The 21,709-nt window shown below is 42.4% G+C and overlaps 1 protein-coding gene across 1 annotated transcript in view; it reads left to right on the top strand.

Annotated features, from left to right (window-relative positions):
* The first annotated feature begins 1,268 nt into the window (after positions 1-1,268).
* The window catches only part of ablim1b (actin binding LIM protein 1b), a 66,122-nt gene continuing 45,681 nt past the window's right edge, over positions 1,269-21,709 (top strand). The window contains exon 1 of the mRNA XM_036956457.1: positions 1,269-1,521. Within this exon, the coding sequence (XP_036812352.1) occupies positions 1,269-1,521 (253 nt within the window). The remainder of the gene's footprint in view (positions 1,522-21,709) is intronic.

Raw genomic sequence — 21,709 nt, 5'->3', positions numbered from 1 at the left:
AGATCGGACAAGACCGGAGCAGGAACAACTATTACAGTTGGTTTTTGTCTCAAAAACCCAGAACATCTTTTTATAGCAGACATACCCCTCTCCATCTTCACAACAACTTTTTCGATATGAATTGACCATCTAATGTTATACCTAGGAGTTTAGCTTCCTCAACGGTCACACCCTTTATACACAACTCCAGTTGAGGTTTAGGTCTTACAGAATGTTTTCAACCAAATACAACGCTTGTAGTTTTATATGTATTTAAGGCCAATCTCAGCCTCTTGGGTGCCAGGGTAAATGTGGAAACCTCCCTGTCCCAGCCTTAGAGGGCAAAATGTCCTTGTCAAAGAACTAGCTTCATAACTTTTTAAAAATGTTTTTATTTAACCTTTATTTATCCAGGCAAGTCAATTAAGAACAAATTCTTATTTACAATGACGACCTGCCCAGTGACAACTTTAACCAATCCAAAAAAAATTGAACTCAAATCTGCAGCAACAACATCTGAAACAGGGTTTTGATTGTAGATACTGCTCCCGATCAAATGTAATCTAAGTAGTAACATGGAATTACACCACCAAGTCCCCTCTCCCTCCAACGATAAATGATTCACTTCTCTGCTTGCCCCTAGATTGTATCCCATTCAATTCAAGAATAGAGAATGGATAGGAAAATGCATTGACCTGTGATCTAGCTTAACTGTGGCTTTAGCTATAAAGAGATTCATTTTAACTGTAATACATGTGATGGTAAAAAAACAAGACTGAAGTTCATAATCTTCTTAAAGATTCCCCCAATCACAGGAGATTACCATAGATGCATGCTGCTCTTGTTTTGATATGCCTCAGGGGCATGAAATTGGATGAGGGGGAAATGCAGGATGATAGAATGACTGTACCAGCCATTTGACTTGACTTACTGCGTCACGGCTCCACTGCTATACCTTCCCTGCAGATAAACACTAAAAATACATCCCTCTTAATCTTCTTAAGGGAGTGAGTAGGAGTTAGTCTTGCAGTGCTTGACGGACAACACAAACACACACACACATACAATGTTACAAAGTCTTAGAGGTCAGCTTAATACCTGAGACGGTTCAAAGGGTGTTTGCGGTTTTCGCTGCTTTAACTGTTTGGCCGCCCTACCGTTCCTGTGTTCTGCTTTGCCATACGGCCGTCCTAGTGTTCCTCTGGTTCTTGCAGTCCTTCTGCATGGTTTCTAATTTTCAGTCAGTTTGCAACCCTCGTTGCTGGGCCGAGACCTTTGTTAGTATCGACATGCCAAACCTCAGCAGCCTGGGCAAGATCTGTGGCTCCAGCCGGGGCGAGGATATGGTGGTGATGGACAGGGCTAAGCGCAAGAATTCGGTTAGGCGCATGTCGATCATTGAGGATGGTCAGATTGCTGAGGTTCTCTACCTGATTCCGAAACAATCAATGATGGAGCAGCTTCCCTTCCTGAACCCCAACGACTATATCCTGTGTGAGCGGATGGTAGGCATGCCGCCAGACATGGGATCAATTGGACCAGGTAAGGGATTGCTCATCTGCCTAGTGTTGCCACCATTCCGATTTGGTCTGGAGACCAGGCTTGTTATTCTGAAGGCGAGCGATAATGCTATTCAGTTAGATTGTCTTTGAAATTAATTCCTGTAATGTCAAAAGTTTTAGGACAATTTGGTAACACTTTATTTGGTGAGTTGAACTTGTTCAACTTTTAACAAAATGTTCTATTAACTATCCACTAACCCTAACCTTAATCCTTACTCTTACCCTAACCCTAACCCTAAGAAGATGCATATAAATAGAGTGTCAGTTTTCAAATCTGTAAAGGGAGTCACCAAATAATAACATTACCTTCAATCTCCCAGATTGAGTTTGGTCTGAGTTGGCAGCCCTACTGGAGTGGTGGAGTTTGTTTTAGTATGGTCAGGGAGTGAGAAATTAGTGAAGAAAAGAGATCGGGACAGTGGAAGGGGAGAAAACATTGAGAAATAACTGCTGCCACCATCATGCGTCACTGTGGGGATGGTATTCCTGGGGTGATTAGATGTTGGGTTTGCGCCCGACATAGCGTTTTCCTTGATTGCCAAAAAGCTCAATTTTAGTCTTATCTGACCAGAGCACCTTCTTCCATATGTTTGGGAAGTCTCCCACATGCCCTTTGGCGAACACCAAAAGTGTTTGCTTATTTTTTTCTTTAAGCAATGGCTTTTTTTCTGGCCACTCTTCCGTAAATGCCCAGCTCTGTGGAGTGTACGGATTAAAGTGGTCCCATGGACAGATACACCAATCTGCTTTGCAGCTCCTTCATAATATAATGAGATCATGTGACAGATTATGTAACACTTAAATAGAGTCCACCTGTGTGCAATCTAACTACACTGCTCAAAAAAATTAAGGGAATACTTAAACAACACAATGTAACTCCAAGTCAATCACATTTCTGTGAAATCAAACTGTCCACTTAGGAAGCAACACTGATTGACAATACATTTCACATGCTGTTGTGCAAATGGAATAGACAACAAGTGGAAATTATAGGCAATTAGCAAGACACCCCCAATAAAGGAGGGGTTCTGCAGGTGGTGACCACAGACCACTTCTCAGTTCCTATGCTTCCTGGCTGATGTTTTGGTCACTTTTGAATGCTGTTGGTGCTTTCACTCTAGTGGTAGCATGAGACGGAGTCTATAACCCACACAAGTGGCTCAGGTAGTGCAGCTCATCCAGGATGGCACATCAATACGAGCTGTGGCAAGAAGGTTTGCTGTGTCTGTCAGCGTAGTGTCCAGAGCATGGAGGTGCTACCAGGAGACAGGCCAGTACATCAGGAGACGTGGAGTAGGCCGTAGGAGGGCAAAAACCTAGCAGCAGGACCGCTACCTCCGCCTTTGTGCAAGGAGGAGCAGGAGGAGGACTGCCAGAGCCCTGCAAAATGACCTCCAGCAGGCCACAAATGTGCATGTGTCTGCTCAAACAGTCAGAAACAGACTCCATGAGGGTGGTATGAGGGCCCGACATCCACAGGTGGGGGTTGTGCTTACAGCCCAACACCGTGCAGGACGTTTGGCATTTGCCAGAGAACACCAAGATTGGAAAATTCTCCACTGGCGCCCTGTGCTCTTCACAGATGAAAGCAGGTTCACACTGAGCACATGTGACAGACGTGACAGAGTCTGGAGACGCCGTGGAGAATGTTCTGCTGCCTGCAACATCCTCCAGCATGACCGGTTTGGCGGTGGGTCAGTCATGGTGTGGGGTGGCATTTCTTTGGGGGGCCGCACAGCCCTCCATGTGCTCGCCAGAGGTAGCCTGACTGCCATTAGGTACCGAGATGAGATCCTCAGACCCCTTGTGAGACCATATGCTGGTGTGGTTGGCCCTGGGTTCCTCCTAATGCAAGACAATGCTAGACCTCATGTGGCTGGAGTGTGTCAGCAGTTCCTGCAAGAGGAAGGCATTGATGCTATGGACTGGCCCGCCCGTTCCCCAGACCTGAATCCAATTGAGCACATCTGGGACATCATGTCTCGCTCCATCCACTAACGCCACGTTGCACCACAGACTGTCCAGGAGTTGGCGGATGCTTTAGTCCAGGTCTGGGAGGAGATCCCTCAGGAGACCATCCGCCTCCTCATCAGGAGCATGCCTAGGCATTGTAGGGAGGTCATACAGGCACTTGGAGGCCACACACACTACTGAGCCTCATTTTGACTTGTTTTAAGGACATTACATAAAAGTTGGATCAGCCTGTAGTGTGGTTTTCCACTTTAATTTTGAGTGTGACTCCAAATCCAGACCTCCATGGGTTGATACATTAGATTTCCATTGATCATTTTTGTGTGAATTTGTTGTCAGCACATTCAACTATGTAAAGAAAAAAGTATTTAATAGGAATATTTCATTCATTCAGATCTAGGATGTGTTATTTTAGTGTTCCCTTTATATTTTGAGCAGTGTACTTATGTGACTTCTGAAGGTAATTGGTTGCACCAGATCTTATTTAGGGTGTGAATGCAAAGGGTGTTAATGCATATGCATGCACCAATTTATCTGTTGAACATTTTTTGAAACAAGTCATATTTTTTCATTTCACCTCACCAATTTGGACTATTTTGTGTATGTCCATTGTATGAAATCCAAATAAAAATCCATTCAAATTACAGGTTGTAATGCAACAAAACAGGAAAAACAGGGGGATCAATACTTTTGCAAGGCACTGTATACTTTTTTCTCTATTTTGTACCAGTTTAAGGTCTACAACTGTTTTTTGTATAAAATTAAGAACAGTATGTAAATCAAGGTTATTAATCAGCTTTAGCGGACAATTAAGAAATTGGAATTGCGTCACCGGTGACCAGGGCTCAAAACAACAAATGATATTTGGTAAAATGGTGTTGCCAATTTACAAAAGTTAGGATCACCACATGAAATTTAGGAGCACCAGAAAATAAGAATTTTAAAATGGATTGAGAAACAGCCTATATTGGGCCAATATTAAATCTAGCTACTTTTGAAGCACATGTTGTGGGTTAGAAACTAATATCTAACACTGTAAATACATTTCTTTATTATACAAGCAAACATTTTGACATGAATACCTGTGATTGAAATTACTAAGTGATTTGTGGAATTTTAGGTTTCTACATTGTGTAAAAGCATTATTTTCCCTATTATACTCTCTCTTTAAAAATGTCATGTTTGTGATGATGACGGGCAAGAGATCTGTCATTCACTCATTGCTATCTATGATCATACGTAGATCTCCTGAAGAAGCGATCCCTTTTTTTCTGTGCCCCCACATGTTTGAATATACTGGTAAAAATGGCCAGATTGTTAGCTAGCTAGCTAGCCAATTAAATAACATCATTGAACAAATGTAAACAGATGGTGAACTACTTTGCCGCGCAAGTAGTTTTAGAATGGCCCACTACATGGTTTATGAATGTAAAATGCGGTCCGGTAATCCACTACAGAAAGATAAAATGTGCCGGTAATATGGGTCAGATGTTTTGACCTGGTTGGAAGCAAGCCATTTTCAGTGTAGTCAGGGTGCAAACCATGGCGCTAACGATCTGCACTTGCCTGTTTCTCTAGAGCACTCAGAAACAACAGTACAGCGGAGCCTTATCATTACAGCCATTATTATTTGGGAGATTTTTTTTCATAGTAGCACAACAAAATATTCTGCATGCAACCAAATTAGTGACACTTTAGAGCCCTGCCGGTGACGTTACTCAAATTCAAATGTATTTATATAGCCCTTCGTACATCAGCTGATATCTCAAAGTGCTGTACAGAAACCCAGCCTAAAACCCCAAACAGCAAGCAATGCAGGTGTAGAAGCACGGTGGCTAGGAAAAACTCCCTAGAAAGGCCAAAACCTAGGAAGAAACCTAGAGAGGAATCAGGCTATGTGGGGTGGCCAGTCCTCTTCTGGCTGTGCCGGGTGGAGATTATAACAGAACATGGCCAAGATGTTCAAATGTTCATAAATGACCAGCATGGTCGAATAATAATAAGGCAGAACAGTTGAAACTGGAGCAGCAGCACAGCCAGGTGGACTGGGGACAGCAAGGAGTCATCATGTCAGGTAGTCCTGGGGCATGGTCCTAGGGCTCAAGTCCTCCGAGAGAGAGAAAGAGATTGGTGTTACTGCTGCCTATCTGTAACAGGTTGGTGTTACAGTATCATATTTTACTCCCTGTGGTTGTGGACACCGTTGCGCATTGCGGCTACTGGAACGTGGCGTGGCGCAGATCACCCCCCTAACACATGGGCCGAAGTCTTGACAGACAGAACATTTTATTTGACTATTTTCATTTGTTAAAGCCAGTGGAGGATGTAACTAATCAACTGTTAAGCGACACTGTTAATATTTGAGTTTAAAGAATTTAAAACTGGCGTTGTATATATTTATGTCAATAATTGAGAGCCCTCTTGTGTAGGGTATGTTAAGTGACAGATGGTTTACTGGGAGTTTGACCCTATTTGGGGAAGCTTGCATTCCGCCTTAGAGGCGAGCATAGGACAGTTTCATTTTGTACTGTGTTCATTATTTTGTTTATTATTTTATTATTTTGAGGGTTTTATGTCAGGGGGGTGGGGGGATGTTGTTTGTTGTGTTATTTTGAGAGTTTTATGTCAGGGGGTGGGGGGATGTTGGTTGTTGTGTTATTTTGAGGATTTTATGTCAGGGGGGTGGGGGGACATTGTTTGTTGTGTTATTTTGAGGGTTTTATGTCAGTGGGGATGTTGTTTGTTGTGTTATTTTGAGGGTTTTATGTCAGGGGGTCGGGGGATGTTGTCTGTTGTGTTATTTTGGAGGGTTTTATGTCAGGGGGGTGGGGGGATGTTGTCTGTTGCGTTATTTTGAGGGTTTTATGTCAGGGGGTGGGGGGATGTTGTTTGTTGTGTTATTTTGAGGGTTTTATGTCAGGGGGTGGGGGGATGTTGTTTGTTGTGTTATTTTGAGGGTTTTATGTCAGGGCATGGGGGGATGTTGTTTGTTGTGTTATTTTGAGGGTTTTATGTCAGGGGGTGGGGGGGATGTTGTTTGTTGTGTTATTTTGAGGGTTTTATGTCAGGGGGTGGGGGGGATGTTGTTTGTTGTGTTATTTTGAGGGTTTTATGTCAGGGGGTGGGGGGATGTTGTTTGTTGTGTTATTTTGAGGGTTTTATGTCGGGGGGTGGGGGGATGTTGTCTGTTGCGTTATTTTGAGGGTTTTATGTCAGGGGGTGGGGGGGATGTTTGTTGTGTTATTTTGAGGGTTTTATGTCAGGAGGTGGGGGGATGTTGTTTGTTGTGTTATTTTGAGGGTTTTATGTCAGGGGGTGGGGGGATGTTGTTTGTTGTGTTATTTTGAGGGTTTTATGTCAGGGCATGGGGGGATGTTGTTTGTTGTGTTATTTTGAGGGTTTTATGTCAGGGGGTGGGGGGGATGTTGTTTGTTGTGTTATTTTGAGGGTTTTATGTCAGGAGGTGGGGGGATGTTGTTTGTTGTGTTATTTTGAGGGTTTTATGTCGGGGGGTGGGGGGATGTTGTCTGTTGCGTTATTTTGAGGGTTTTATGTCAGGGGGTGGGGGGATGTTGTCTGTTGCGTTATTTTGAGGATTTTATGTCAGGGGGGTGGGGGGACATTGTTTGTTGTGTTATTTTGAGGGTTTTATGTCAGTGGGGATGTTGTTTGTTGTGTTATTTTGAGGGTTTTATGTCAGGGGGTCGGGGGATGTTGTCTGTTGTGTTATTTTGGAGGGTTTTATGTCAGGGGGGTGGGGGGATGTTGTCTGTTGCGTTATTTTGAGGGTTTTATGTCAGGGGGTGGGGGGATGTTGTTTGTTGTGTTATTTTGAGGGTTTTATGTCAGGGGGTGGGGGGATGTTGTTTGTTGTGTTATTTTGAGGGTTTTATGTCAGGGCATGGGGGGATGTTGTTTGTTGTGTTATTTTGAGGGTTTTATGTCAGGGGGTGGGGGGGATGTTGTTTGTTGTGTTATTTTGAGGGTTTTATGTCAGGGGGTGGGGGGGATGTTGTTTGTTGTGTTATTTTGAGGGTTTTATGTCAGGGGGTGGGGGGATGTTGTTTGTTGTGTTATTTTGAGGGTTTTATGTCGGGGGGTGGGGGGATGTTGTCTGTTGCGTTATTTTGAGGGTTTTATGTCAGGGGGTGGGGGGGATGTTTGTTGTGTTATTTTGAGGGTTTTATGTCAGGAGGTGGGGGGATGTTGTTTGTTGTGTTATTTTGAGGGTTTTATGTCAGGGGGTGGGGGGATGTTGTTTGTTGTGTTATTTTGAGGGTTTTATGTCAGGGCATGGGGGGATGTTGTTTGTTGTGTTATTTTGAGGGTTTTATGTCAGGGGGTGGGGGGGATGTTGTTTGTTGTGTTATTTTGAGGGTTTTATGTCAGGAGGTGGGGGGATGTTGTTTGTTGTGTTATTTTGAGGGTTTTATGTCGGGGGGTGGGGGGATGTTGTCTGTTGCGTTATTTTGAGGGTTTTATGTCAGGGGGTGGGGGGATGTTGTCTGTTGCGTTATTTTGAGGGTTTTATGTCAGGGGGTGGGGGGGATGTTTGTTGTGTTATTTTGAGGGTTTTATGTCAGGAGGTGGGGGGATGTTGTTTGTTGTGTTATTTTGAGGGTTTTATGTCAGGAGGTGGGGGGACATTGTTTGTTGTGTTATTTTGAGGGTTTTATGTCAGTGGGGATGTTGTTTGTTGTGTTATTTTGAGGGTTTTATGTCAGGGGGTCGGGGGATGTTGTCTGTTGTGTTATTTTGGAGGGTTTTATGTCAGGGGGGTGGGGGGATGTTGTCTGTTGCGTTATTTTTAGGGTTTTATGTCAGGGGGTGGGGGGGATGTTGTTTGTTGTGTTATTTTGAGGGTTTTATGTCAGGGGGTGGGGGGATGTTGTTTGTTGTGTTATTTTGAGGGTTTTATGTCAGGGCATGGGGGGATGTTGTTTGTTGTGTTATTTTGAGGGTTTTATGTCAGGGGGTGGGGGGGATGTTGTTTGTTGTGTTATTTTGAGGGTTTTATGTCAGGAGGTGGGGGGATGTTGTTTGTTGTGTTATTTTGAGGGTTTTATGTCGGGGGGTGGGGGGATGTTGTCTGTTGCGTTATTTTGAGGGGTTTATGTCAGGGGGTGGGGGGATGTTGTTTGTTGCGTTATTTTGAGGGTTTTATGTCAGGGGGTGGGGGGATGTTGTTTGTTGTGTTATTTTGAGGGTTTTATGTCAGGGTGTGGGATGATGTTGTTTGTTGTGTTATTTTGAGGGTTTTATGTCAGGGGGTGGGGGGATGTTGTTTGTTGTGTTATTTTGAGGGTTTTATGTCAGGCCGTGGGAGGGATGTTGTTTGTTGTGTTATTTTGAGGGTTTTATGTCAGGGGTGGGGGGATGTTTGTTGTGTTATTTTGAGGGTTTTATGTCAGGGGGTGGGGGATGTTGTTTGTTGTGTTATTTTGAGGGTTTTATGTCAGGGGGTGGGGGGATGTTGTTTGTTCTGTTATTTTGAGGGTTTTATGTCAGGGGGTTGGGGGATGTTGTTTGTTGTGTTATTTTGAGGGTTTTATGTCAGGGGGTGGGGGGGTGTTTGTTGTGTTATTTTGAGGGTTTTATGTCAAGGCGTGGGGGGGATGTTGTTTGTTGTGTTATTTTGAGGGTTTTATGTCAGGGCCTGGGAGGGATGTTGTTTGTTGTGTTATTTTGAGGGTTTTATGTCAGGGGGTGGGGGGATGTTGTTTGTTGTGTTATTTTGAGGGTTTTATGTCAGGGGGTGGGGGGATGTTGTTTGTTGTGTTATTTTAAGGGTTTTATGTCAGGGGGTGGGGGGATGTTGTTTGTTGTGTTATTTTGAGGGTTTTATGTCAGGGGGTTGGGGGATGTTGTTTGTTGTGTTATTTTGAGGGTTTTATGTCAGGGGGTGGGGGGGGGGTGTTTGTTGTGTTATTTTGAGGGTTTTATGTCAAGGCCTGGGGGGGATGTTGTTTGTTGTGTTATTTTGAGGGTTTTATGTCAGGGGGTGGGGGATGTTGTTTGTTGTGTTATTTTGAGGGTTTTATGTCAGGGGGTGGGGGGGGGGGTGTTTGTTGTGTTATTTTGAGGGTTTTATGTCAAGGCGTGGGGGGGATGTTGTTTGTTGTGTTATTTTGAGGGTTTTATGTCAGGGGGTGGGGGATGTTGTTTGTTGTGTTATTTTGAGGGTTTTATGTCAGGGGGTGGGGGGGATGTTGTTTGTTGTGTTATTTTGAGGGTTTTATGTCAGGGGGTGGGGGGATGTTGTTTGCTGTGTTATTTTGGAGGGTTTTATGTCAGGGGGTGGGGGGGATGTTGTTTGCCTTCATTAACCATTTGATTCTTACACATTCTACTTCAACAGTATTTTGACTAACTTTTTGGTACGTGCTTTTTCTTTTGTCACAAGATATGATCGGTGATCTTATACAGGGTTTTCATCTCTATTTCAGTCTTCATTTAGAAATCTCAACTTTTAATGACTGACCATTCAGATTTTGGGGTGGGACTTGGGTAATCAGCTATTAGGTTTACAAGCTGGAACATCAAGGCAATGAACGGCCTGGTTAAACGTACTAGAGTATTTAGTTATCTTAAGAATTTAATAACCGATATAGCATTCTTACAAGAAACACATCTGTGTGCAGCAGATCATGGTAGACGCCGTAAATCTTGGGTGGGACAAATATTCCACTCAAAATACAATGCTAAGGGCAACAGCAGTACTTATTCATAAGAAAGTACAATTTACCGCTGCTGACATAATCTTGGATCCACAGGGGCATTTTGTTATGGTGTCTGGTTCTCTCTTTCACACCTCTGTTTTGCTTGTAAATGTTTATCCTCCCAATTTCATTAACAAACTTATTTCTTTGCTGCCCAATGTCAACTCACACCATTACATTTTTGGAGGTGACTTGAATTGTGTGATCCACCCAGGATGTGTAGATCCATGGAGATTCCTTTTTCCCCGTAACAAATAATTATATTTATTTTCATGTGCACAACTCCTATTCTACAATAGACTACTTTTTTGTAGATAAAGCCCTTCTCCCCTCTGTTAAGAAAGTAGAATACTCTGCCATTGTTATTAGTGATCATGCTCCTCTGTCACACGACTTCTCATTCTCATTGAACAGATTTGTCTTTGTTGAGACAATTAAAACTGATTTGATCTCTGCATCTACACTTTGAGAAACACTTAAAGTTGTTTTTAGAGGAAACATTTTTTTTTTCTCTTCCTCTCCTCAATAAACAACCAAATATAACAACAACAGCTGATCAACTCAATTCTGGAATTAGACCAACAGTGCTCCACCTCTCCATCACCAGAACTTTACAAAGAAAGGCTGAGTCTTCAAACTTAGTACAATTTAATATCCACCAATAAGGCTGAGCAGCAGCTACTCCGTGCACGCGGTTTTGTTTACAAACATGGAGAAAAGGCTGGTCGACTTCTAGCTCATCAACTCAAGTGAAAATCTGCCGCACAGCTGATCCCTCAAATTCACAACACCTCGGGTGTCTTAAGATAGTCCCACTGAAATCAATAATACTGTCACCCCCCCCCCCCCCCAAAAAAAAATGTTTTTTGATCTTAACACATCTGAATCACCTGAAGACAATTCAATTATGAATGACTTCCTTGACAATTTGGAAACTCCTACCAGTAATATAGAGAGGAGACCTTTGAAGCTAGAGGATATTATTAATTAAATTACAGCAATGCAAAGTGTGAAATCTCCTAGCACAATCAAATTTATACAATACGTTTTCTGCCAAACTATCCCCTCTCCTGATTGAAATGTTTGAAAATTCCCTGGACCTGGGTGTTTTACCCCAAACCCTGACAGAGGCGTCGATTACATTTTTGTTAAAACCCGGCAAAGATGCATCTGAGTGTGGCTCATACAGACCAATCTCTCTTTTAAATGCAGGTGTAAAAATATTAGCGAATTTGCATGCCTCTCGAATAGAATCAACGGAGCAGACAGGATTTATTAAGGGTCGCCACTCCTTTTCTAACATTTGCCGTCTGCTTAATGTCAGGGGAGAATGGGAATATTTATTCTCTGTACTGGGAAAATGTGGCTTTGGTGCAAATTTTAATTTCTGGGTACAACTGTATTCATCACCCAAGGCTTCAAACTTTGTTCACAGTATTTCCCATTATCAAGGGCCACACGCCAGGTGTAACCGATGTGAAATGGCTAGCTAGTTAGTGGTGGTGCGCGCTAATAGCGTTTCAATCGGTGACGTCACTCGCTCTGAGACCTGAAATAGTTGTTCCCCTTGCAAGTGCCGCTGCTTTTGTGGAGCGATGTGTAACGCTGCTTCGTGGGTGTCAGTTGTCTATGTGTGCAGAGGGTCCCTGGTTCAAGCCTGGGTAGGGGCGAGGGGACGGACTAAAGTTATGCTATTACACAGGGATGTCCAATGTCCACTCTGTTATTTGCCCTGGCGCTAGAACCCCTCTCTATTATGCTAAAGACAACACATGTTATCTACAGATGGGGACTGGAACACAAAGTTTCCTTGTATGCAGATGACTTGCTTTTATCTCAGACCCTGAAATGTGGGTCCCTGAGGTAGTGGACCTATTGCATAGGTTTGGTGTGTTTTCGGGTTATAAATACATTTTCCTATTAATTCATTAGCATTACAAATTCCGTGGGATACTATTCCATTTCGTATGTCCGAGGCTGGCTTTAAATATTTAGGGAACAATATCACATGTACCTCGTCTTCCCTCCATGATGATAACTTTATTTCTCTGTTCAGCAAACTTAAACTGGACTTTCAGAGATGGAGTATTCTCCATTTTTACTTTAGCTGGTAATGCGAATTGTATCAAGATGAGCGTATTGCCCAGATTTCTGTATTTGTTCCAGTGTCTCCCTCTTTTTTTTCTTCACTTTATTGGATAAGCTTATGTCTTTTTTATGGGGTGGTGGTATCAAACAGAAGCCAACTCATGTTTCTCTTAATCTTTGTCAGCTTTAGTCACCTCCACCATCTCCCTCTTTCTGTTTACGCTACACATGCAATCCAATTGTTGTCAAAACTCTTGAAATTTGGACTCAATTCCATCAACATTTTAAATTCTGTGATTTCTCTATTGAAGGTCCTTTATTTAATAATCACCTATTCCTTCCAGGCAAACTGAATTCAGCTTTCAGCCTTACTAAGTTTAATGATCGGAGGGCCTGTTGCCCGGATCTCTGGCAGTCTATGGGGGTGCCACAGGGTTCAATTCTCGGGCCAACTCTCTTCTCTATATACATCAATGATGATGCTCTTGCTGCTGATGATTCTATGATCCACCTCTACGCAGACGACACCATTCTGTATACCTCTGGCCCTTCTTTGGACACTGTGTTAACTAACCTCCAGACGAGCTTAAATGCCATACAACTCTCCTTCCATGGCCTCCAACTGCTCTTAAAAGCAAGTAAAACTAAATGCATGCTATTCAACCGATCGCTGCCCGCCCTTCCAGCATCACTACTCTGGACAGTTCTGACAACTACAAATACCTGGGTGTCTGGTTAGACTGTAAACTCTCCTTCCAGACTCACATTAAGCATCTCCAATCCAAAATGAAATCTAGAATCGGTTTCCTATTATGCAACAAAGCATCCTTCACTCATGCTGCCAAACATCCTACCGATCCTTGATTTCAGCGATGTCATTTACAAAACAGCCTCCAACACTCTACTCAACAAATTGGATATAGTATATCACAGTGCCATCCGTTTTGTCACCAAAGCCCCATATACTACCCACCACTGCGACCTGTACGCTCTCGTTGGCTGGCCCTTGCTTCATATTCGTCGCCAAACCCACTGGCTCCAGGTCATCTAGTAGTCTCTGCTAGGTAAAGCCCTGCCTTAATTCAGCTCACTAGTCACCATAGCAGCACCCACCCATAGCATGCTCTCCAGCAGGTATATCTCACTGGTTACTTCCAGTTCTCTGCTGCCAATGACTGAAACGAACTGCAAAAATCTCTGAAGCTGGAAACTCATATCTCCCTCACTAGCTTTAAGCACCAGCTGTCAGAGCAGTTCACAGATCACTGCACCTGTACATAGCCCATCTGTAAATAGCCCATCCAACTACCTCATCCCCATACTGTATTTATTTATTTATCTTGCACATTTGCACCCCAGTATCTCTACTTGCACATTCATCTTCTGCACTTTCTACCATTCCAGTGTTTAATTGCTATATTGTAATTATTTCGCCACCATGGCCTATTTATTGCCTTACCTCCCTTATCCTACCTTATTTGCACACACTGTATATATACTTTTTCTACTGTATTATTGACTGTATGTTTTGTTAATTCCATGCGTAACTCTGTGCTGTTGTATTTGTCGAACTGATTTTCTTTATCTTGGCCAGGTCGCAGTTGTAAATGAGAACTTGTTCTCAACTATACTACCTGGTTAAAATAAAGGTGAAATAAAATAAAAAATATCCCATCACTCAATAAAATCCAATCTGAGAGGAGAGTCTGGAATACTGCCTTACTTACTGTAAATGTTAGCTCGTCTTGTGCCCAGCTAAGCATTATACAGTATAAGGTACTTCACCATATCCATTTCAGCAAGGCCAGATTGTCCAAGTTCTACCCAAATTTTGATGGAACATGTGACAGGTGTAAAAGCTCCTTGGCGGACTTGACCCACATATTCTGGTCCTGTCCTTATCTGGCAGATTATTGGTCCACTAGATTTAAAACCCTTTCTGAAGCATTTGGTATAAAGTTGCAGCCATTCTGCAGAAATTGCTACTTTTCGAGTACCAAACAACAATCCTTCCTGGGAAAAATGTACAATGTCTTTACATTTTTATATTTTTTTAAGAAACCTGTGTGTGTGTCTGCTTGCTTGCATGTGTTTGTGTGTGAGTGTACTGTGTACACGTGTGTATGTATCCATGTGTCCCATATGACAACTTGAAGTACATGTTTACTTAAAGACGATTAGCTCATTGAGTGTGTTGTACCTACACAATAAAGATTTAGATGTGTTCTTAATGGGGTACAACCACTTGGCTTGGGGTGATACCCTGTAAAGGTCATCCTTTGAACTTTTAGTTGTAGGTACATTATTGTACCCCAGTTTATATCTCAGATATTACCTTACTTACATGTAGTCCACAGATACAAAACCATGTACTAAGAAAAGGTACACTTTGCCATTGTAGGGAACTACCATAGTGACAAAAGCATGTGCTCCAAAAGTGACAAAAAAAGTCAGCAAAATATAAAAATGCTTTGCTGGATGACTAGCTTGCTAGATAGATATAAAGTATGATTGTATAGTTGAGAGGAATAGCTTGTAAATGTAGCTAAGCCAACAACAGTTTTGAGTATATTATATATCATTTTTGGGGAGGGTTTGGTGGGATTTTAGAAATTCTTCTGCGACCCCATTTTGGGGTGGTGTCACATTCGTCATAATGATTGGACCAAGGCGCAGCGTGCGTAGAGTTCCACATATTTTAATTAATAGAGACTCACCAGACAAAACAAACAAGCACAAACGAAACGTGAAACTACTGGTGTGCACACAGGCAACTATCTGTAGACAGAAGATCCCACCAACAACGGACCAAGCAGCGTGCTCGGGAGATAATGGCATCCTGGTCTGTGGAGGAGATTATGGAGAGAACATCCTGGACTTGGGACGACATAATAGCAGTAGAGAAGAGCCTGCCATGGAGGCAGGCGGAAGCAGCGAAAGCGACGAAGTCGGGGAGGTAGGCCACAGAAACCCCAATAAAATCAATGGGGGTGCACATGGAGCAGTCGGCGGTGCAGAAGAGTGAACCAGAGCCAGTCTGGGAGAAGAAGGAGAATTTGGAGGAGATAGAAATGGGAGAGTTGTTGAGTTGGTGGAGGATGCACGGATTTGAAATGAAGGAATGTGTTGTCAGTTTGGTGCCACTTGAGTCAGCTCCCCGTACTCGTCCTGAGAAGTGTGATAAAGTTCCGGAACAATTGATGCCGGCTATACACACCAGGTCTCCAGTGCACCTTCACAACCCAGTTGGCTATGACCCACGGTCCGGTGTCCCCGGCGACGATCCAAGGACCGGAGCATCCGGCGACGATCCCAGCACCAGAGCCGCCATTGAAGATGATGCCGTATCCACAAGCGGAGTAGGTACTGCTCCCCTTACTGCCCCTCACCAGGACCTTCCTCTATTGAGTCAGGTTTTGCGGTCGGAGTCCACACATTTGTGGGGGATACTGTCACACCCTGACCATAGAAAGCTTTTCATTCTCTATGTTGGTTAGGTCCGGGTGTGACTAGGGTGGGTTTATAGGGTTTATTAATTTATAGGGTTTATTAATTATTAAACATGTGGAATTCTACGCACGCTGCGCCTCATTATGACTAACGTGACAGGTGGCGACTCCTAGTTTGGGAACCACTGAACTAGACGATATCAGCGTTTTTTAGCTAGGTTTTTTTAGCCCATAGATTTTGTTTTGAGTAATGTTTGTCACTCAAATATCACATGAATACACATTAGACATGGCGAAATGTATAGAAATGCAAGAGAATTAGCTTTGAAACAGCTCAATGTTTTCGGCATCCCATGACAAAAAGTGTATAAATGCAGGAAATAAGCTGTATGCCTGGAAATGTTTCTCTCTGGCAACAAGAGGGTGTGAAAGGTTTGTGGCATGATCAGTGCTTGTGCCCATAGAAATAGACGTGACGTGCACGCAAAGGGGGGTGTGGGATGTTCCCCAATGTCAGAAGGGGGACCTGAGTCAAACATTTTGGAACCCCTGATCTAATCGCTAATCTAGTGTTAGAAAAAAACATTGTGTTTAGCATGATTTTTGAATGCCTACCTCATCTCTTTACCCCACACATACAATTATCTGTAAGGTCCCTCAGTCGAACAGTGAATTTAATAAACAGATTCAACCATAAAGACCAGGGAGTTTTTCCAATGCCTCACAAAGAAGGGCACCTATTGGTAGATGGGTAAAAACTAAAATAAAACAGACATGGAATATCCATTTGATCATGGTGAAGTTATTAATTACACGTTGGATGGTGTATCAATACACCCAGTCACTACAAAGATGTGTGTCCTTCTTAACTCAGTTGCCGGATAGGAAGGAAACCACCGGTATTTCACCATGAGGCTAATGGTGATTTTAAATCAGTTACAGAGTTAAATGACTGTGATAGGAGAAAACTGAGGATGGATCAACATCTTTTCACTATTTGTCCTGAACACAAAGTGTTATGTTTAGGGTAAACCCAATACAACACATTACTCAGTACCACTCTCCATATTTTCAAGCATTGTGGTGGCTGCATCATGTTATGAGTATGCTTGTAATCGCTAAGGACTGGGAAGTTTTTCAGAATAAAACATTTACGGGATGGAGCTAAGCACAGACAAAATCCTAGAGACAAATGTGGTTCATTCTGCTTTCCACTAGACATTGGAAGATGAATTCACCTTTCAGCAGGACAGAAAAATCTACATTGGAGTTGCTTACCAAGATGACAGATTGGCAGGTTTTTGACTTAAATCTGCTTAAAAATCTATGGCAAGACCTGAAAATGGTTGTCTAGCAATGATCAACAACCAATTTGACAGAGCTTGGAGAATTTTGAAAATAATAATGGGCAAATGTTGCACAATCCAGGTGTGGAAAGCTCTTAGAGAGTTACCCAGAAAGATTCACATCTGTAATCTCTGCCAAAGGTGATTCTAACATGTTGTTGGGGTTGAATACTTACACTGTATATACAAAAGTATGTGGACACTCCTTCAAATTAGTGGATTCGGCTACACATGTTGCTGACAGGTGAATACAATCACGCACACAGCCATGCAACCTCCATAGACAAATATTGGCAGTAAAATGGCTCAGTGACTTTCAATATGGCACCGTCATAGGATGTCACCTTTCCAACAAATCAGTTTGTCAAATTTCTGCCCTGCTAGAGCTGCCCCGGTCAACTGTATGTGCTGACATTGTGAAGAGGAAATGTCTAGGAGCAACAATAGCTCAGCTGCTTATGGTAGGCCACACAAGTGTGGTAGGCCACATAAGCTCACAGAACGGGACCACTGAGTGCTGAAGTGCGTAGCGCATAAAAATCATCTGTCCTCGATTGCAACAATCACAACCGAGTTCCAAATGGCCTCTGGAAGCAACATCAGCACTATAACTGTTCGTTGGGAGCTTCATGAAATGGGTTTCCATGGCCGAGCAGCAGCAAAAAAGGGTTTGGCGGATGCCAGGAGGACACTACCTGCCCGAATGCATAGTGCGAACTGTAAAGTTTGGTGGAAGAGGAACAATGGTCTGGGGCTGTTTTCAAGGTTCGGCCTAGGCCCCTTAGTTCCAATAAAGGGAAATATTAACGCTACAGCATACAATGACATTCTATATGATTCTGTGTTTCCAACTTTGTGGCAACAGTTTGTGGGAGGCCCTTTCCTGTTTCAGCATGACAAGCAAGGTCCATACAGAAATGGTTTGTTGAGATCAGTGTGGAAGAACTTGACGGGCCTGCATAGAGCCCTGAACTTAACCCCATCGAACACCTTGGGTATGAATTGGAAAGTCGACTGTGAGCCAGGCCTAATCGCACCAACATCAGTGCCCAACCTCACTAATGCTCTCTTGTGGCTGAATGGAAGCAAGTCCCCACAGCAATGTTCTAACATCTAGCGGAAAGCCTTAGACTTTTTCTTCCACTTTGACATTATAGAGTCATTTGTGTAGAAAAGACAATTAAATCCAGTTTAATCTTACTTTCTCAAACGAGACACTCTAATGTACTTGTCCTCTTGCTCAGTTGTGCACCGGGGCCTCTCACTCTTCTTTCTATTCTGGTTAGTGCCAGTTTGTGCTGTTCTGTGAAGGGAGTAGTACACAGCGTTGTACGAGATCTTCAATTTCTTGGCAATTTCTCGCATGGAATATTCTTCATTTCTCAGAACAAGAATAGACTGACAAGTTTCAGCAGAAAGTTCTTTGTTTCTGGCCATTTTGAGCCTTTAATCGAACCCACAATGCTGATGCTCCAGATACTCAACTAGTCTAAAGAAGGCCAGTTTTCAGCTGTGCTAACATAATTGCAAAATGTTTTTCTAATGATCAATTAGCCTTTTAAAATTATAAACTTGGATTAGCTAACACAACGTGCCATTGGAACACAGTAGTGATGGTTGCTGATAATGGGCCTCTACACCTATGCAGATATTCCATAAAAAATGTGCCGTTTCTAGCTACAATAGTCATTTACAACATTGACAATGTCTACACTGTATTTCTGATCAATTTTATGTTATTTTAATGGACAAAAAATGTGCTATTCTTTCAAAAACAAGGACATTTATAAGTGACCCCAAACTTTTTATCAGTAGTGTATATTGTATATGTTTTAAAGTAACACTTTTCAAAGTGTTGACAAACTAACGTCTTGGGTGTTGCAAATAGCAACTTAAATTAACACTTAGTGGTCTTTTTTGGGAGTGTTATTTTAACATTGTAGGTAGAGCCTTATTTGCACATTTCCCAGCATTCCTTTCAAGTGAAAATAAGAGATACCCACCCTTGATTGTTTTTGTTCATGACAGAGACATGGTTTTTGCAGTGATACTTCTCTGTTTCTGAAACCTTCACAAAATGAAAGTGTAATCCATGTTTTTGAATTAAACGCAAACGATTCATGACTATAGATTATACATGTCGTAAGGCCCTCCGTTATGGTATAGTTTCCCCCCAACATTTTGGTCTGATGATCCTGATTCTTTGGCCAAATCAAATCACAATATGTTGGCTTGTCGTGATGTGCAATTCGTGAACAATTCTTTCATTTTAACAAATCTTTTTTACTGACAAAGGTCATGATTTGTTTTTCTGAGTGACTCGTTCATTGTAGACATTCATTTGATCTGCTGCCTGAAATGAATTCTACTGTAGGATTATTATACGCTCCTCTGTTGACTCCAGATACTTGCACCGACCAAAAACTGTCTGTCATTTATGCGCACAGGCAATATATATCATGCTGCAGGCAGCATTGAGAATAAAAAGACATGCAAATTTAAGTGGGTCTATGGTGTAAGGTAGAGGTGATATGATCCTTAACTTCTAGTGTGATAGAAAAATTACATATTTACCTTGTGTATTTGATATTAAAACCTTTTATGGGCAGGTGGGACGGTAGCGTCCCACCTGGCCAACATCCAGTGAAATTGCAGAGCTCCAAATTCAAAATACAGAAATACTCATGATAAACATTCATAAAATATACAAGTGTTACACATCGGTTTAAAGATTAACTTCTTGTTTTCCAGCCGCTGTGTCAGATTTCAAAAAGGCTTTATGGCGAAAGCATACCGTGCGATCATCTGAGGACAGCCCCCAGCTTACAAAAGCATACAAACATTTTCCAGCCGAGTAGAGGAGTCACAAGTCAGAAATAGCGATACATTTATCACTCACCTTTTATGATCTTCATATAACAAGACTCCCTGTTACACAATAAATGTTTGTCTTGTTCGATAAAATCCCTCTTTATGTCCCAAAAACTCTGTTTTGTTGGGGCGTTTTGGTCAGTAATCCACTGTCTCCAGGGAGGTCAAAAATGAAGACGAATAAATCCTAACCGGTAAAGTTCGTCGAAACATGTCAAAAGATGTTTATAATTAATCCTCAGGTTGTCTATTGTTTAAATAATCAATAATATTTCAACTGGACAATAGCGTTTTCAATAGAAAGGAAAAACAACGAACGGCGCGTTATCGGTCACGCGCGCAAAGCAGCTCTGCATTCTTCCCTTGTCCTCTGACCAAAAGGTATTTTTACTCATCGTTTTTCAAAATACAAGCCTGAAAGCATGTCTAAAGACTGTTGAAGCCATAAGAACTGCAATCTGGGCCCTAACCTATAACAGAGTCAATAGGCATTCAATGGAAAACAATTCACTTCAAAAAAGTCCCACTTCCTGGATGGATTTTCCTCGGGTTTTTGCCTCAGTTCTGTTATACTCCCAGACATTATTTTAACAGTTTTAGAACCAGAGTGTATTCTATCCAATAGTACCATGCATATGCTTATCCTAGCTGCTGGGCCTGAGTAACAGGGAGTTTACTTTGGGCATGTTTGTCATCCACACTTCAAAATACTGCCCCCTACCCAAGAGAGGTTTTAATGGTTAACAATTAATATTTAACTAATATTAAGACATTTCTGTCCTGCTAGTGTCTGTGTTTACATGGGCTTCACTGGAGATGGCTTGAGCTGACAAATGGGTTAAAGACAGCATTACATAGAAAATAATGTGTTTTACTAGAGATAGTTTAGGAGTAGAACAATCCCTCATTGTCTCAAAATCATCCTCGCATCTGGGAAACTAAGTCAGGGTAGTGTTAAGACAACAACCCACGTGCAGATAACGACAGGACGAAGCCACAGTGGCCTCTGATGCTCTTTGGTCTGCATGAGGGGGCTGTTTAACCAACCATGACTTGTTGGTGTCAGCTATATATAGTACTCTGCATTTGTGTAAAGGTTAGGTTACTCGGTACAACACTCAAGGGTGGGCGGGTCGACCAGCCTCATTATTGCAATAATTAATCAATATTAAATAAAGATGATTGTTTGAAGAAATGGCCAAATCTCTCTCAGTACTGAATTTCCACAACACTAGCCACTCAAAGCAATTTATGATGACAGAAGTGCTAAGGGGTAATAGTAATTTAGTTCAGTTACCTTTGCTTTCTTGGGTACAGAAACAATGGTGGACATCTTGGGGCAACAAGTGGGGACAGCAGACTGGGATAGGAAGAGATTGAATATGTCCATTAACACTCCAGCCAGCTGGTCTGCACATGTTCTGGGGACGCGGCTAGGGATGTCATCTGGTTCGGCAGCCTTGCGAGGGTTAACACGTTTAAATGTTTTACTCACGTCGGCCACGGAGGAGAGCCCACAGTTCTTGGTAGTGGGCCACTCCGGTAGCATTGTGTTATCCTCAAAGCAGGTGAAGGTGTTTAGCTTGTCCGGAAGCAAGATGTCGGTGTGACTTTCTATAGACCCTGCCGCATAAGTTTTGTGTCTTAGGCCTTGAATTGTGACTCCACTTTGTCTCAATATTAACATTTTGCCTGTTTAATTTCGTTACAGAGGGTATAACTAC

The sequence above is a fragment of the Oncorhynchus mykiss genome, chromosome 20 (assembly GCF_013265735.2).
Source record: "Oncorhynchus mykiss isolate Arlee chromosome 20, USDA_OmykA_1.1, whole genome shotgun sequence".
NCBI classification, from domain to species: Eukaryota; Metazoa; Chordata; class Actinopteri; order Salmoniformes; family Salmonidae; genus Oncorhynchus; species Oncorhynchus mykiss.
The sequence above is the reverse complement of the archived record's forward strand: the minus strand, read 5'-3'. Positions and strand labels throughout refer to the sequence as shown.